The sequence below is a fragment of the Theobroma cacao genome, chromosome 7, assembly GCF_000208745.1.
Source record: "Theobroma cacao cultivar B97-61/B2 chromosome 7, Criollo_cocoa_genome_V2, whole genome shotgun sequence".
NCBI classification, from domain to species: Eukaryota; Viridiplantae; Streptophyta; class Magnoliopsida; order Malvales; family Malvaceae; genus Theobroma; species Theobroma cacao.
In genome coordinates this window covers 197,178-214,171 of record NC_030856.1, presented here as the reverse complement: position 1 = coordinate 214,171, position 16,994 = coordinate 197,178, and the positions used below count along the sequence as shown (strand labels likewise).

General features: G+C 38.2%; 3 protein-coding genes across 9 annotated transcripts; 2 read left to right on the top strand and 1 right to left on the bottom strand.

The window, feature by feature from the left end:
• On the top strand, positions 540-7,671 carry LOC18593188 (probable amino acid permease 7). Of its 7 annotated transcripts, none has more exons than XM_018124734.1 (9): positions 2,907-2,995; positions 4,667-4,776; positions 4,860-5,163; positions 5,274-5,498; positions 5,647-5,740; positions 5,978-6,192; positions 6,466-6,599; positions 6,705-6,932; positions 7,046-7,671. In XM_018124734.1, the coding sequence occupies exons 3-9, from the start codon at positions 5,094-5,096 to the stop codon at positions 7,445-7,447; spliced, it is 1,368 nt and encodes a 455-aa protein (XP_017980223.1). In that variant the 5' UTR covers positions 2,907-2,995; positions 4,667-4,776; positions 4,860-5,093; the 3' UTR covers positions 7,448-7,671. The 7 variants fall into 7 exon arrangements, with proteins under 7 accessions (XP_007020349.2, XP_017980224.1, XP_017980223.1 ...); XM_007020286.2 differs by lacking the exon at positions 2,907-2,995 and adding an exon at positions 4,005-4,539 and having other exon boundaries at positions 4,872-5,163; XM_007020285.2 differs by lacking the exon at positions 2,907-2,995 and adding an exon at positions 4,005-4,539.
• Positions 7,815-12,755, bottom strand: LOC18593187 (cell division control protein 48 homolog C). The gene is made up of 10 exons (XM_018124731.1): positions 11,564-12,755; positions 10,763-11,379; positions 10,369-10,521; positions 9,894-10,010; positions 9,633-9,737; positions 9,456-9,521; positions 9,274-9,338; positions 8,985-9,186; positions 8,357-8,488; positions 7,815-8,242 (listed from the first exon to the last, which is right to left on the bottom strand). The coding sequence occupies exons 1-10, from the start codon at positions 12,582-12,584 to the stop codon at positions 8,195-8,197; spliced, it is 2,526 nt and encodes an 841-aa protein (XP_017980220.1). The 5' UTR covers positions 12,585-12,755; the 3' UTR covers positions 7,815-8,194.
• On the top strand, positions 13,802-16,941 carry LOC18593186 (probable amino acid permease 7). Its single transcript, XM_018124701.1, has 7 exons — positions 13,802-13,985; positions 14,119-14,355; positions 15,133-15,226; positions 15,405-15,619; positions 15,727-15,860; positions 15,974-16,201; positions 16,322-16,941. The coding sequence occupies exons 1-7, from the start codon at positions 13,907-13,909 to the stop codon at positions 16,727-16,729; spliced, it is 1,395 nt and encodes a 464-aa protein (XP_017980190.1). The 5' UTR covers positions 13,802-13,906; the 3' UTR covers positions 16,730-16,941.

The window sequence follows — 16,994 nt, the reverse complement described above, 5'->3', positions numbered from 1 at the left end:
CAAACTAAGCTCTTATAATGAAGGAAAAAAAAAGGTGAACTAACTTGATGAATGAACCAAATATCTCATGGACCAAGCCCAATTTTAACCCAAACTTGATTCAACCGCAGGGCAAGGGCTCAAAAAGTTAAGGTTTGGACCCAAAGTCGCCTTTGCCTGCCCAACACCCACAGAGCCAATCACACAACTTTAACACTTATGTATTTCTTATGTATTTAAGGCGAATTTTGTCATATAAATTGATGCAACAAAAAGGGAAAAACAAAAAAAGGAAAAAGCAAATGACAAATCAGTCTGACTTTCTTTCTCAATCTGTATAAGACTAGTAGACATGTGAAGGGACTATCATACAGGAGCTGGACTGACTGCTTGAGTAGTTGAGTTAATTGACATTTTACTTGACAATGACAGAAATATATATATATATATAATATATATATGTGATGTTCATAGTGTTCAAACATCTAAGGTGGCTTGGATTGCTGATCTTGTCAAACTAAAAAATCTGGTCTCACTAACCTTACCAAACCTTCAACATGTCTGACATTTCTTCACTTAATTGATATAGTTTAAGGTTCAATGAGATAAAAGGAACTTTTGAGCAATCATCATATTCAGATGATTCGATGTACATCGTATTACTTTTATCAACTGCCTATAACCACCTTGCTTTAGCCTGTCAGTCTGCCTTTTCTCTCGTTAACTTCTCTTTCCTTTCATTCTCGAGCATTTCTGTTCGAAAAGACAGTTCTTGGTTGAATAAGAAACATGGGGGAAGAAGGAGAAGACAACCAGTCTCCATTGCTGGCAAGTTCTTCCTCAAGTACTGAGGTATCAGCATGGCCTGTCGAAAGAACAGGTATTCTTTAACTGATGACCCTTTTCTTTCTTCCTTCCTTCTTTTTCCTGGTGACTGTTAAGGATATACAGTTCATTGCTTTCATGTCTCCAATTTGTATTGGAAAACATTGCAAGGAGATAGAACACATGAGACCATTTTGATTTGTTTTCTGATCAATCATTTCATCTTTTGTTCTGCCACTTTAACTGCTGTCGTCTTTCAAGGAGAAAGGGTTTTTTCCTTATTCAAGTTACTGTGATTTCAGCCAAAAAAGGGAAAAGTGCTTAATGTACGAAACCGTTAGTTGATTCTGCAAATGTGTTTTTAGTTAGTTGCTTGAATGGTAGTTGCAGTTTGAAAGAGAGATATTTGAGTTTTCCAAACACGCAAGTATCAAGTTAGATAGTAACCTTTGATAATGACATAAGCCGCCCTACCATATTTCAAACATTACAGCATTACAAGTTTAGTACAAGTCATCATCGTTGTCATGAATTTTCACTCACTGCTTCCAATATTGGGATGTTGTCTTATAGCAAATGGTTCGTCATTCATGAACAAGTAAGTCTACATAATGGTAATTAGAGAACTGAACCTTTTACATCTGTCTTGTACATGCATGTCTTTTTTTGTACATCTGGTAATAGACTTCTAGAGGGGCAGGCATGTACAATGCCCATATACATGATGATTACTGCAGCTTGAACCTGTGAGAATTGAATATGATAATAAAGAAAAAAAAGAGGCTTAAGAATTGACTGCTAACTTTGTGGCAATTACAAAGAACCAGATTTTGGTACAATCTGCCTAATCTTCTTTTTATTACTATTAGTTTGTGGTGGAAAAACTGCCCAAATTTGCCTAGTAAAGAGTAGGCAGATTTTCAACTACTTCATTTGGATCTTTCATAAAGCAATCAATGATTCCAGTTCCCATAGTTCTAGCTCTTGCCCATGCCTAATCTACTTTGGGTTTTGGCTAACCATTTGAATTATACATAATAAATACACTTTGTTTATCTTTTTCCATATTCTGGGGCTAAATTTTTTTAATTTACTTTTGACATCTTCTGAAGGGACTCTTTGGACTGCAACAGCACACGTCATAACAGGAGTGATAGGGGCAGGAGTTCTATCTCTTGCGTGGAGCACTGCTCAGCTAGGATGGATTGCAGGCCCCATGTCCATGCTTGTCTTTGCAGGCATAACCCTTGTTTCTACCAACCTCCTATGTGACTGCTACATGTATCCTGACCCTGAACATGGTCCCATCAGAATCAAATCTTACATGGATGCTGTCAAATTGTATTTGGGTAAGCAAAAAAAGCAGTGGTTTCACGTTTTCCCCCTACTTTTTTTTACCTTTACCTTGTTTCACCATCAGTTTTGACGCACACCTTGCACTTTAACTCTACTCTATTTGGCCCAGTTTGTTATTATTTAAAGAAATATAAAGTGTGACAGACGATTAGTGTAAGGAATCTGCACGTAGAGAGCCCTATGATTTGTATTTTTTGCTCAATAGCCGCTTGATTTGTGACCTGTAAACATTGCTCAAATCATGCTAGATACTACTATTACACTAGTCTATATATAAGACAAGATTGCTTCTTGCGCTAAACTTCATTACTTTGACTACTCTTGCAAGTTTGTGGGGGTCTGATGCAAGAAATATTTCTTTTTATGCTCTTTTTATACTGTTCACTTGTTCCGTCTGCATTCTTTTTCTGTGGTATTTGTCTGTTTGATACAAGCCAATATTCTCTGATTCGTTTGTTTAGAATAAGATGAATATATATATATATATCGACATGTTTTAGATTAATATATTCTGGTAATGGAGTAGATAGAATATATGTTAAATAGTGAAGCAAAATAACAAATGCTTTACTCCACATCTCGACCAGTGCCATTTGTGATTTATAGTGGTTAAGCATTCATGGTTTCTGTCTTCTTCTACATTGAAAGGTTGATGGGTTTTTTTTCCAACTTCGAGTACTTTTGGTGAATATATACATGTATGAAGGAAAAAGTAATGGAAAAGAAACATTATGCATGCAGGAGAGAAGAGCCACAAAGTGTGTGGAGTAATTGCACAAGAGAGCTTGTATGGGAATGCACTCGCCTATATCATCACCTCTGCTTCTAGCATCAAGTATGATCTAAATTTCCTACTCTTTTTCTCTCTTTAATTACTTTGTATGAATCAGAAGAGTATACAGATCCATCATTCATGTAGGTGTGGATATATGGCTTCTTCTTCTTAATCTTGGTTTTTGTTTTTTCTCTTTAAAAGAAAAGAGAAAAAAAAAGAGTTTCTGTCAATATCTAGATCAGGCTGAAATCAAGCACCAAACCATGAAAACTTTGTACAATGGTCCATTCTTTCATTTCTAGTGGGCTCAAATCAGCAGCTCAAGTGGAGCCATGATAAATTTTTCATTTTTGGAGTTTTCTTCTTGGACCAAAACCATCAAGCAATTTGTATTCAAGGACCCTTTTGAAAACTTTGGCCCTTTTGATTGAATTATTAGTTATTACGATGCATAGGACAGGACAGACAGCAGAAATTGCAACTAGTGTGGGAATTGGGCAATCATGGGGCCTTTTCTAACTTCTATATCAACTTTTGTTTACCTCACCCACCTGCTCCGCAAATTCGGCAGAATTTGTCCGTTGACACCTTTAGCAATTCTAGCATGAGCATGACCAGACTTTTCTTTCTTTCTTCCTCTCTTTTCATATGAAACATCTTAGTATTACTTTGATAAGTAGTTCCCCATTCATCATAGGGGATTCAGGGATATCCCATCAAAAGGAAATGTAACAAATGCAAAAGCAGTGAATATATCTGTTCTTGTTTCACAGTCAATAAGGCCTCCGGAGCCCCATCTGCACAAGAATGGGAGAGGATGTTTTAGATAAGGACCTGCTGTTGGTAATTAATGCAAAGCAAGGGGAACATTAATCTGTGGGGTATTTTTAGAAAGATCATTAAATGCTTTTTCGCATATCTGTTTCTGGTTTCTGTGAAGCAGAATGTGAATACAACCATGAGGAAGAGATTCCCTTCTCACATGATTGCATGTTGTCGGATTACGTGGTCTCCTTTCATTGTCTCTCATTTTCAGCTTAAATACGACAGCCACAGGCAACAACTAGGATGACTAATCTCGTCTAGGCTTTCGACATAGCTTTTTACCCCTCCAACAAACCTTTGCCATGAATTCTAAGCTTGTTGCCTGCTGGAATCAAAGTTCTCAATGTTTCAACTAAAACGAAAGGTAGTAAGGGAACAAGTGAAAGTTACCAGTACTAAGAACGAAAGATCCCGAAGAAAGGTAGGTGGTGATGGAGCGATTATCGATTAAGAGTGGCACCTAAAGTTTCATGGAAACTAAGCTGATCTTGATTTAGATCCTTGTTTTTCACTTTAACTAACCGCCCACCTACCTCTGCTTCCCAATCCTAAGATTCTAAAGCTATGTTGTGGCTCATATACGATCAATAAATTGTAATAGGAACAGTGAGAGGAACTGCAACAAGAATGACAACCCATTACTTAATTACGTATGTGGGAGGGCAAGAACTAATCAGTTAGGCAAACTAGCTTAAGACCACACAAAATATTTTCTGCTAGTGAAGCAGTTACTACACATAGGTTCAAGGTCAAGGCTCATCTCTTCCAGCCTCTAGCTGGTAAGATTATTGTGTTTTTGGGTGTCGATTAACTTACACTCTCTTGCATCTCATTTTTTAATTTCTTACCACAATTTCTGAGAATTCACCGTCTACATATGAGGTCCTTTCACTTTGTGGTTTGCAGAGTGAGGAGTGAGCCCAGGGAGTAAGAGAGAGGACCCAGAGTGAAAGCAAAGAAACGTTTATCTTGAATTGTCCAAGTAGCCCATGTCATCATATGATCAAGAACGATAGGTGAGTAGGAAAAACTTTTAAGATTTGAAAGTTCCCTTTCCACTTTTCTTACAATTGCTTCAAGCAGTTGCTAAATTGGGCAGTGTTTATATAAGCTGGATCTTGTCGTCTATATTGAAGAAACCGCCTCATGAGTGACGCTCATTGAAGTGTTTTTCCGTGATCAAATAACTTACTCAAGTCAAGGAGTCAAACAAAAGACGGAGGGGTTGTGAATCCATTTGAGAGAGACAAGTAACAGATAGTACTCCATAGACAGCTTTTTTAAGGGCTTGTGCTTCATTAATATTCCACCGCCTACTTTGAACTGGAATACAATGGCAGTTCAGCATTTCCTCGAGCTTAGTAATGGCGGCTGTGACGATGATGGTCATCCAGCAAGAACTGGTAATGGCGCTCTCACGACTACTGCGTTTCATTTAGTACTATTGATGCTTTTCTTTTCGTCCAACCTTTGAAATTAATCTTTCGGTGTGTGTGGGAACTCGATTCATCAGGAACCTTGTGGAGTTGCGTTGCTCACATAATCACTGCTGTCATCGGCTCTGGAGTTCTGTCCCTGGCATGGAGTACTTCACAGCTAGGATGGATAGCAGGGCCTACTGCCCTGCTCATTTTTGCTACTATGACCTATGTTTCCGCCTTCCTTCTTTCTGATTGTTATCGGTCCAACGATGGAACACGAAACAAGTCTTACATGGATGCTGTTAGACTGTATCTCGGTAGTTAAAAGCAAAACTTTCACTCTTCTTTCTTCTTGTTAAAATCCCTCTCTAGTTTCCATGATAGGAACTCTGATCGAGTGAAGTGCTTTTATCCTTTTAGTAGGTATCATCCTGTGAAGTCTGATATGGTTAACTGATAGTTCAGGTAGAAAACGGACATGGTTGTGTGCTTTGCTTCAAAACTTGAGCCTGTACGGGACTGATATTGCTTATGTAATTACAACTTCAACCTGTATGAGGTACTTGGTGAATCCCTTATACCCCATCATATATCATCGTATTATCAGCTCTTTGCAGTGAAAAGTGTAGATTTTGTATTTAGTATTTAAGAAATCCTGAGGTCGACACAACTCTATCTTTTCTCCTTTTTCCCTACTTTTCTTTACTGTTAATTTGTAATGGCTTCAGATTGATAAGGAATAAGGATCCTGAAGATTAATGGTTTTATGTTTATTTTTCATTTTGGCCTAATACAGAGCAATTCAGAAATCAAACTGTTACCACAGAGAAGGGCATAATGCTCCATGTTCATATGGAGATACTCCCTATATGCTGCTGTTTGGAGCTGTTCAGGTTGTAATGTCACAGATACCAGATTTCCACAACATGGAATGGCTTTCAGTGGTTGCTGCAATCATGTCTTTTACTTACTCTTTCATAGGATTTGGACTTGGGTTTGCACAAGTGATAGGTACAGCTGTGAATTTGCACTCAAATTTCCTCATTTCTGTTACTTATTCAAACCTACTGATGCCCCATCAGACATTCCAATCTCATATTTCTATTACTGATTGAGACCTGAGAAGAAATTGGTAAATTATCTATCTGTATGGCACTAATATAACTATCTGACTTAGTCAAAACAACAAACAAAAATCTATAACTCAAAAGTTATATTTTATTTTTGATATCCTGAGTTTATCAGACAATAGAACTCATTTAAGACTTATGTTTCCAATGGCAGAAAATGGAGAGATTAAGGGGAGTATAACTGGAGTGCCTGCTGCTAGTATTGCTGATAAACTATGGTTATCATTCCAGGCACTTGGAGACATTGCTTTTGCCTACCCATATTCAATCATTCTTCTAGAAATACAGGTATGGCTTCATTTCTTTCAAAAAACAAGAAATTTTCACCATTCAAGCAGAAACCACTCTCGTACCTGGGATGTTAAACTGAATCATAGAATTGTTTGAATGAAGGATACTTTGAGGTCACCTCCACCAGAGAACAAGACCATGAAAAAGGCCTCAATGATTTCAATCTTTGTAACAACCTTCTTCTACCTCTGTTGTGGATGCTTCGGATATGCTGCCTTTGGCAACAACACACCTGGAAATCTCTTGACAGGATTTGGATTTTACGAGCCTTACTGGCTCATTGATTTTGCTAATGCTTGCATTGTTCTTCATCTGGTGGGAGGATATCAGGTACTTGTGCATGCTAGATTGCAATTCCTTAAATCTTGGAACATATCTCGCAGTGTTAATGGGATTGATACTGTTGCTTACAATCATGTTTCACCTCCTGTTTTTCCTGTCAGATTTACAGTCAGCCAGTGTTTGCATTTGTGGAGAGATGGTTTACTGAGAAGTTCCCAGGCAGTGGATTTGTGAATAAGTTCTATACATTCAAACTCCCATTGTTGCCTACGTTTCAGATTAATCTTTTCAAGATATGCTTTCGAACAGCCTATGTTGCATCCACGACTATTCTTGCAATGATCTTCCCATACTTCAACCAGGTTTTAGGAGTGCTCGGGGCATTGAACTTTTGGCCCTTGGCTATATATTTTCCAGTGGAAATGTACTTTGTGCAGAAGAAAATTCAACCCTGGACCAGAAAATGGATCGTTCTTAGGAGTTTCAGCTCTGTTTGCTTGCTTGTGACAATAGTAGGCTTGATAGGGTCGATTCAAGGGCTTATTAGTGCAAAATTAGGATAGCAGTTCACTGCAATCACTTCATGACCATAGAGGAAAACTATACATATTATGTCTGCTGGAAAATTTAGGTTTATTGCTTGGTTTTTATAGAGCAAATGAATTTCATGAACTCCAAGCTTGATATTGGATTATACAGACATATCGAGCTTTTCAAAATAGAGCTAAATCTACAGATGTATCAAGTTCATCATACAGCAGAAAAGAATGCCACATTCAGCAGTCAATTTGCCTTTAAATTTCTTGATTGATTCAAAGGAAAAAGGGAAGTTGAAAGATAAAGTTTATCAAGTATTTGACTTATTGGTTGATGCATGAACCCCTTACTTAAAGAGCAAAGGTCGAATCCCCTTCTCTCAATTATTAAAAATAAAAACACAAAAGCTAAAGTTTATATCTTGGTACGTATAATTCGTCATGGTTTTACATTCAAAAGGGTGAACTAATACAACAAGTCCCTTCGCATTTCTTAAAAGGGGTAAATACATGTTTCTCCGCTGTATTTTCTGCAAACTACTTCCACCACTAACAAAATCATAATGTGCCGGCACAAAATTCCTTTCCCTCATGAAGAGTTCCCATCAAAACTCGTATATTAGGCCAAAAAAAAAACATATAAACAGAGTACAGTTGAACAATTCACATCCATCCATCTTAATGTTGAGAATAACTTCTTTGCTATCCGATTCTCAGTATCAGACATCAATAACAGCTCCTGCTAATGGTATAACAAAGGGTATTTGTCTCTTCTCAAGCTGCTTTAAAGCTCTCTGACAATACCTGGTAGAACTGTTTTTGCTGTTCCCAGATGATCAAGATATTAAAATAGGTTAATTACAGAATTACCAAGTGAATGCTATCAAGAATCTTTTCATCAGAAGCCATAATTGCGTGAGTGAAGATAAAATATACCTTATCGGAGACTGAGGGTGAGATTTTACTCAATGCTCGTTCAAAATGGAACGTCTTGATTGTCAATGAAGTCTCTGAGATCCCAGTTGATGTGAGTTTCTCTTCCAAAGCAGCCATTGCAGCTTCATTCATCTGAATGTTTTCAAGCCCAATTTGATTAAAGTTTTACAATTTTGTTTCAGGATTATGGTTTAAGTTCTTATAGAAGTACAATGTGCATAAGACACTTAGTTCAAGTCTAGAATTGTGAAACAGGTCAGGGGTTTTTTTTGCAGAGTGTTTTACATTCTGGGCTAGCCTTAACATGTCTTGTGTTTAATGAGGAAGCATCAAAAGGGTAAATTAGTCTTTCAGGAAAAACCAGTCCCTACATAGTACATAATTTCTGGGACTTTAATGTAGAACAAGGCTTCTATGTATACATGGCTAATTGACTACTGCTGAAGGGGAAAAAAAACAAGAACGAAAGAAGGAAATTCTGTTAGTTGTTTCCTAATGGCAGTTAATGGAAATTGATCTCCAAGAATAGTGATGAAGCAATGCAGCAAAACCAGCCCCCACAAAAGGTTTCAGAAGATGTTTTCAATTGTTAACTTCACTCAAGCAAAAAAATAAAATGCTGGCATACCAGTGCAGAAAGATCAGCCCCACTTAAATTTTCACAAGCCTCCATACGTCCAAGGGCACTCAAATCGACACTGGCATCTATTGGCTTCTTCCTAGCAAGAGCTTTCAAGATCAACCCACGTTCATCTGGATTGGGGAGAGGGACATAGAGAAGTTTGCCAAACCTACCAGGCCGTAAGACAGCACGATCCATAACCTCAGGTCTGCCAAAACAAATGCCAAAGCCAAACTGAGTAAAGAAAAGATAAGGGGTGATCCCTGTTCAAAAAATGGAAAACAACAGATTCTACCTATTAGTGGCACCAATAACATATACACCACGCCGCTGATCTGCACCATCTAACTCTATGAGTAACTGCAATTATGATCGATGCTTCCATGTCATTCTTTGCAATTTGAAAATTTGTAATACGGAAAAGATAAAAAGGTGATCATGAGTTCATTTAGAGATTGCCATTACAGATTATCTAACCTGGTTCAGAAGTCGCTCAACAACCCATCCCCCCTCTTTTCCACGCTTTGTGGTCAAAGCATCCACCTACACATTATCAGAAAGGCCTTAAAAATATCAAATCTCAAGATATTAGGAGTAGTAATAGTTTCTCCAGAATTCTTTCATTTAGAAATGGAAAAATAGAGGACCATAGACCTCATCAAAAAAAAGTATGCATGGTGAACACGTCCTAGCACGGCTGAATAACGTCCGAACTGCCAGCTCACTTTCTCCAACATATTTATTCAAAAGTTCAGGGCCCTGATCAGCAAATGCACTCATGATCATTAGATTTCAATGTAACACAAACATAGGAAAATTAGCTTACAGAATTAAAGTACCAGTTAACATCATCTTTAACAAACAAAATGTGAACAAGAAATCGAAAACAAGTGGAAATATATGCTGTAGACTGACCTTGATGTGAATGAAATTGGCTCCAGCCTCGTTAGCGACAGCCTTTGCAATCAAAGTTTTACCACAGCCTGGTGGTCCATAAAGCAAAAATCCTGTCTCCAAGTCCACTCCAAATTCCTGACATTGTGAATAATTCAAAGATTTGAGAAGCGAATTTACTATAGCAATCTGACTGACAAAGTAGATATGGGCCTAGATTATAGTTGCGCTGAGACTGCAAGTCAACCAAAATGGAGACCATGTAAGACATGTTCCAGACATTCTATCCAATTTTTCCATGGTTGCCTTCCTTTCATTTACCATGTTAAGAAGGCTAATCCTACTCCTTTTAAATCATTTCAATGTTCAATGTCTATTAGTACCTCTTTTTTGAACAGGATATATATATATATATATATATATATATATATATGTGTGTGTGTGTGAGAGAGAGAGAGAGAGAGAGAATAAAGAGGTAGTAACTATCTATAATTACCGCATAATCCTCTGGAAATTTTATGCGCCTAACTATGTAACGGTCGAACTCCTGCCTTAGGAATTCAAGACCACCAACATCTTCCCACTTAACATTAGGAATTGTAGAGAATCCCTCTCTTCTTGATGAGGGTTGAACCATTTTAGCTGCTTCCTGCAGGTAAAACATTTTTCCATTTCTTTATTAAAAAGAGGAAAAACAAAAGGGCATGACCAAATTAAGCAAATACATTAACAAAAGGGCATAAGTTTCATATAAAACCTTCCAATGTAAAAGAATTACTTCTGCATAACAGATACAGAAATACACCACCTTAGTTTCAAACTATTATAAAAGCATCAAGTGTAACTCTATAGTTCATTAGAACTCTATAAAGAGGTTTAGCTTTAATTACCTCAAAATCAGCCATAGTGATGGTGAGCTTTTCCATCTCCTCGGGCAACCAAGGCTGCCTCCACCACTCATCAGCTTGTTCCTCATCTATAGATTCTCTAGAAAACTCATGCTTTCTTTGGTCTATAATCCTCTTCATGGCAAGATTACCAGCCTTGTTAGCCAAGGCAGCCAAATCTGCTCCAACAAACCCTGGTGTTGCCCTAGCTATTTTCAAAAGATCGAAAGAGCCTTCAAGTCTAAGATTACGTGTAAGCACAGAAAGGATCTCATGCCTGGCAATTTCATCCGGAACACCAAGAACAATCTCACGATCAAATCGTCCAGGCCGCCGTAGTGCAGGGTCAACAGCATCAGGTCTATTGGTAGCTCCAATTACAAGGACATAACCTGGTTTGGAATCAGAGCTCTCCAAATTTGACTCTTTATCGTTTGGTTGCACAAGTCTATGAGACTCATCCATACAGGTCATTAACTGAGTGACAATCCGGCGCTCCATCTCCCTCTGCAGATTTTCTCTTTTAGATGCAATAGCATCAATCTCATCAATAAATACAATTGATGGGGCAGTCCTGTATGCTTTTGAGAAGAGTTCCCTGATATTTTCTTCCGATGCACCTGAGAAATTAAAAATGAAGCTATATACTATTAGCAAATACATTGCCTTGGCAAAAGCTTCCCGTCATGATTAACGAAGTAATATCATTTATCCAAACTCTATGCAACAACTCCAAGAATCGTGCTCAGCCTAATTATCATATTCAACAAGGAAAGGTATAGAAAGAAATCAGAAGATGAATACCTGAGACACCAGAAACCACCTCGGGAGCCGAAATTTTATAGAAAGGAACACCAGTCTCATTGGCAATGGCATGGGCCAATTTGGTCTTGCCGCAGCCAGGCGGCCCATGGAGCAAAATGCCAGCCATTGGCCTGACTCCCAACCACCGTGGCAAATGTGGGTGGTAAAGAGGCACAATGACTTCCATCTTCAACTCCTCCAACACTCCTCCCATCCCACCCAAATCCCTGAACCTTGGGCCCTCTTTCCCTTTCACCTCCACACCATCAGCAGCAGCAGCGCCTACAGAAGCTGAAACCTTTGTTTCCTCTTTCAATTCAGCACTCACTTTGTTCGCATTGGTCATATCAATCTTATTCCTAAGCTTATTAGATGCAACCTCCATTTCGATATTCTTTTCTTCAAGCTTCCATTTTGAGCTGTTGCATTGAGTGTAACCTTGTCGCAGCATTGATTTCATTAAATCAAATTTGGGCTCCTCTTTTTGGCCATAAATGGCATCTTCCGAAGTTGAAACTGCCCCATCTTCTTCTTCTTCAGATGAAGATGATGATGAGGAAGAAGAGGATGACTCCGAGTCTGACTCGGAGTCGGACTGGTGCTGACTCTGTCTCCTTTGAAGGTGCAAATCCTCCATACGCTGTAACCTTCCTTCAGTCTCATCGGTTCTCCTGGGTTTCTTCCAAGAACGCGAAGGAGGAGGAGGAGAAGAAGAAGAAGAAGGTGCAACGGCATGTTCATCACGTCCATCATCATCAAACTTGAAATCAGAAACGGAAAGAGAGGACTTTTGGGTGTTTTTGGAACAAGGGTGCAGAGCTTGTAAGGCCTGTCGGACATTCCTGGTTAAAGGTTGTCGCTTGATGCGTCTGTAATCAGGGTAGTTAGTTTGAAGGTGCTCCACCATTTCATCGACGGTGGAGCGAGCGTTGTGCTGGCACGACTGGATTCGACGGAGGAGAATCCTTTGGTTAAGCACAGAGTAGGAGGGGGACCTTCCGCCTCCTAATCTTCTTCCCATCCTTTATCTTTCTCTTCAAAAAAAGAACGAAAAGCGCCGCCGATAACTCCTCCTCCCAAACGAAGACTACCGCCTTCTTATTCTTCTTCTTCACAGGAGAAGGGAGGAGGCGAGGGAAAGAGGGAGTTAGAAAGATAAACGAGAGCAGGGCCAGGCGGCCGGCGAGGGTTTTCCCGGGAAAAAAAAAAAGGAAAAACAGAACAACCACCGGGAACAGCCCAGTGACATTTATACAAGCCCAAGCCCAACTCTGCCTAAAAAACAAACCGAGATCAAGGCCCAACGGATAAAAGGTTAGGGCAAAAGAGCCCAAAGCAGCCTTAAACTCTCCCATCTAGCAGGACAGTTGCCCACTTACCATGTCTGGATTTTGCCAGAGCTTTTCTATATTATTTTTTTTAGAAAAAAATAATTAATTATATTTAAATAAGAAACCAAAAATTGATGATCCTGTTCAGAAATAAAAAATAATAATAATAATTAATCATATTTAGATAAGAAACAAAAGAAACGTTTGGACTGATGCAATGTCGGTAAGAAAGCGAAAGAAATGCTCGGAATGCTCCAAATGAATCAAACAAATCAAATTACACGTGTTCATTTTAATAATTCTTGCAAACGACAAAGAAACACTTAACGATTGATTTACACGTGTTCATTTTAAAAGCATTGACTTTGACCGCAAAAGATTCCCGTTTTAAAAGAATTTGTCAATTGTTAAATTTATATTTTGATCAAACCTGAACAAAAAAAGTAATACAGCTAGACATTCAATATTTTTATTTTATTTTTATTTAAATTTAAAATATTAAATATAAAATTATCATTACATACTATATACAAGATTTAATATAATGATTAAATATATAAATAATATAAATAAAAAATAGAAGATGAAAAAAAAAAGCTTTATCTCCTTTAATTTCACAATGAGTGGTTTTGTTTTTCTGGGTCGAAACTCGCAAACTCATGTTCGTAAATCTTGTCAAAAAATGAATCGTGTTTTAGTTGTGAGTTAAAGAGAAAGTGTAAAGTAAAAAAGAAAAAGAAAGAAAAGGATGAGGAGAAATTTAAAAATTAAGAAAATATTGAGTAAAATTTATGGGATTATTTTATTATATTAATTATTAAATTAAAAAACTATTTTAAAAAGATCATTAAAAATATATATATAATAAACAAAAAATTTTGAAAATTCTGTGACACAAGTTCGAAGCCACACGTAAGGGAGGTTTAAATTCAATTTCGAACTTGCTTGTAACACCTAGAAGTTTGTGTCACACACAACACAGGACTCAGAGAGCATTGCCTTATTAGACGCCATGGGAGAAGCGCATGTTGATCATCAGACACCACTGTTGCATAAGCAACAGCCACAGGATACTGTCATTAACAGAACTGGTATGTCTATCGTCAACTCTTTTAGCCATGTAGCATTTCCGAGTTTTTTTATCTGTCATGCCATGCCATGCCATGCCATGATTCGTCTATGACTATATTCTTCACATGGAAACCATATGGATTGATGGTGAAGGGACTCTATGGACCGCGGTGGCACATATAATAACTGGGGTCATAGGGGCAGGGGTGCTGTCTCTGGCATGGAGCATGGCTCAACTGGGTTGGATTGCAGGACCCTTGGCTACGCTGCTCTTTGCATCTATCATTTTCATTTCCTCTTCACTTCTCTGGAACTGCTACAGAACTCCTGATCCTGAACTTGGACCCATCAGAAATCGCTCCTACATAGAGGCTGTGGACATGAATTTAGGTGAGAAAAACACTACTTCCTCTACTCCCATGGTTTCTGCAAAAAGTAGATTGAATTGCTCGTCTCTAACGATGAAAAACTGTTGGTTGCATTTGTACTGCTGCTCCACCACGGTTTCTGCAGTCCTGCAAGATATTTCTATTCACTCTATGAAACTAGACAATGTCTTATATCAGAAGGAAATTTAGATACAACAGTTTCAAAGAAGTGCAGCCATAAACCTGCATAAAGTGAATACGCATTGCTTAAAGAGATAAAATCATGGATGAACATGAAAACTTGATCCTGCTGATGATGTGTGGGCCATCTGACCGGTGCAATTTATTGACTCTGTAATCATACTGCATAGGTGTCCACAAGTAGAACACAGAATATCATTATCTCACGCAAGCCTGTACCTGAGTCTCCACTTGTCACCCTCTTCTGGTGTTTGCCAATTTCTATGTTTCCTATTGCTGATTGCCTACCTCTATGTAATCTCCCTGATAGTCATAACAGTTTGAACTTTCAAATTAATCAGGCTATAAAAGTCAACATTAGCATAGAGATGAAAACTTACGGTTTAACAAAATTTCTGGATTTGATAAAGCAGTTTCATCTTCACGAGCCAGTATAAAGTAATTTTCAGATAAATCATGCACCAGAGGGCCAGTCTAATCAAACTATCGAAATCATATCTTTACCTATATTGATCTCTTGTCACCCCTTTCTGCTTTGCCCTTTGCTGTTAATTAACATTTTGTAATAGATATTTGCTTGCTTAATATGGATTTTCAGGCAAAAAGAATGCACGGGTGTGCAGCCTTTTCGTGCAAGTAGGCTTGTATGGTGTGGGAATAGCATATACAATTACAACTGCTACTAGCATGAGGTGTGTTGTTAAGTGGCTCTTACTCCCACTGCATCATAGTTTACTAGAGGTAGTTCAGCCAAAAGGTGCTGCTGCTGCTGCTGCTACTACTACTACTACTAGTTTTCCTCTTTAAGAGGTATGGCTTGGGTTGTCATTGCCACTTTATAAGACCCTAACGTTCTACTTGTGAATGCAGAGCAATTCAAAAATCAAACTGTTACCACACACAAGGGCATAAGGCTGCATGTTATTATGACGATACTTACTATATGCTAGCTTTCGGAGTTGTTCAATTAATACTGTCTCAGATACCTAATTTTCACAGCATTCACTGGCTGTCGGTAGTTGCTGCAATCATGTCCTTCGCTTATGCTTTCATTGGACTTGGACTTGGCATTGCTAAAGTTATTGGTATGACAGTGAACCTGTATTGTTGGATATTTAAATTGCTCATTGTAGTATATATTTGAAGTAACTTGACAAAGATTTTATTGATGTTGATGTTGCTAAAATTGCAGGAAATGGTCATCTTAAGGGTACCATTGGAGGAATCTCAACATCGACTACTGCTGAGAAAATCTGGCTGGTATCTCAAGCACTCGGAGACATAGCATTTTCCTATCCATACTCCCTAATTCTTATTGAGATTCAGGTGTGACAGTGTTTGATAAGATAATGAGTTCATATTGTTGTCTGGTGTTTGATGATAGTTGAAGACTTTATGATTGCTGAACTAAACTATGATTACAATTTCAAAACTTGAAGGATACTTTAAAGTCACCTCCTCATGAAAATGAGACCATGAAGAAAGCCTCAATAATATCAATTTCTGCTACAACTTTTTTCTACCTCTGCTGTGGAGGACTTGGATATGCAGCCTTCGGAGATGATACACCAGGGAACCTCTTGACAGGTTTTGGATTCTACGAGCCATATTGGCTCATCGACTTTGCTAATGCATGCATTGTGCTTCATCTAATTGGAGGATATCAGGTACCAAAACGATATCTGTACCAGAAAGTGTTAACATATGATTTCAGCCTTATTTGTCAGGAAAATGCTTCTTTTAGCAGAAAGAGAGTTAACTTTTGTCTCTATGCCTTCTGTTGACAGGTTTACAGTCAGCCACTATTTGCAAATGTTGAAAAATGGATCTCTGGGAAATTCCCTGACAGTGGATTCATACACAAGGATTTCAACTTGAAACTCCCACTTTTACCGGCTTTTCGGTTAAATTTTCTCAGACTATGTTTCCGGACTGTTTATGTTGCTTCTACAACAACAATTGGTATGTTATTTCCATATTTCAACCAAGTTTTGGGAGTGATAGGAGGCATCTACTTTTGGCCTCTATCAATATATTTTCCAGTGCAGATGTACGTTAAGCAGAGAAACATCGAAGCCTGGTCAAGAAAGTGGGTGCTGCTTCAAAGTTTTAGCACTTTTTGCTTGCCCCTCACATTGATTGCCATGGTCGGGTCGATTGAAGGGCTTATAAGTGCCAAAGCCGAATTAAGTTAAGGAACTTGATTGTCTCTGTTCATGAGAAAGACAAGACACATATACATGGAAATGTTGTTGATTTTACTTGTATCAGAAATTTATGCGACAGGCCTTGTACTTTTCAGGAGCTTAGAAAACCTGGTATTGGAATTATAGTGTTGGAGTGAAATAAACTTCTGATTATTGTCATCTTTCAGAATTCAATAGTGTATGCCACCACTGTAAGACAACAGGCATTTGCTATGTGATTCCGTAGTCTCTGGAAATGATGGGATTTCCTTGT

Coding starts and splice junctions, on each gene's coding strand:
- LOC18593188 (XM_007020287.2), top strand. CDS start 769: ATGGGGGAAGAAGGAGAAGACAACCAGTCTCCATTGCTGGCAAGTTCT. Junction 860..1,916: donor ATGGCCTGTCGAAAGAACAG/GTATTCTTTAAC, acceptor CATCTTCTGAAG/GGACTCTTTGGACTGCAACA. Junction 2,996..5,977: donor ACCTCTGCTTCTAGCATCAA/GTATGATCTAAA, acceptor GGCCTAATACAG/AGCAATTCAGAAATCAAACT.
- LOC18593187 (XM_018124731.1), bottom strand. CDS start 12,584: ATGGGAAGAAGATTAGGAGGCGGAAGGTCCCCCTCCTACTCTGTGCTT. Junction 11,380..11,563: donor GGTGGTTTCTGGTGTCTCAG/GTATTCATCTTC, acceptor TTAATTTCTCAG/GTGCATCGGAAGAAAATATC. Junction 9,522..9,632: donor GCATACTTTTTTTTGATGAG/GTCTATGGTCCT, acceptor GATAATGTGTAG/GTGGATGCTTTGACCACAAA.
- LOC18593186 (XM_018124701.1), top strand. CDS start 13,907: ATGGGAGAAGCGCATGTTGATCATCAGACACCACTGTTGCATAAGCAA. Junction 15,861..15,973: donor TAATTCTTATTGAGATTCAG/GTGTGACAGTGT, acceptor CAAAACTTGAAG/GATACTTTAAAGTCACCTCC. Junction 16,202..16,321: donor ATCTAATTGGAGGATATCAG/GTACCAAAACGA, acceptor TTCTGTTGACAG/GTTTACAGTCAGCCACTATT.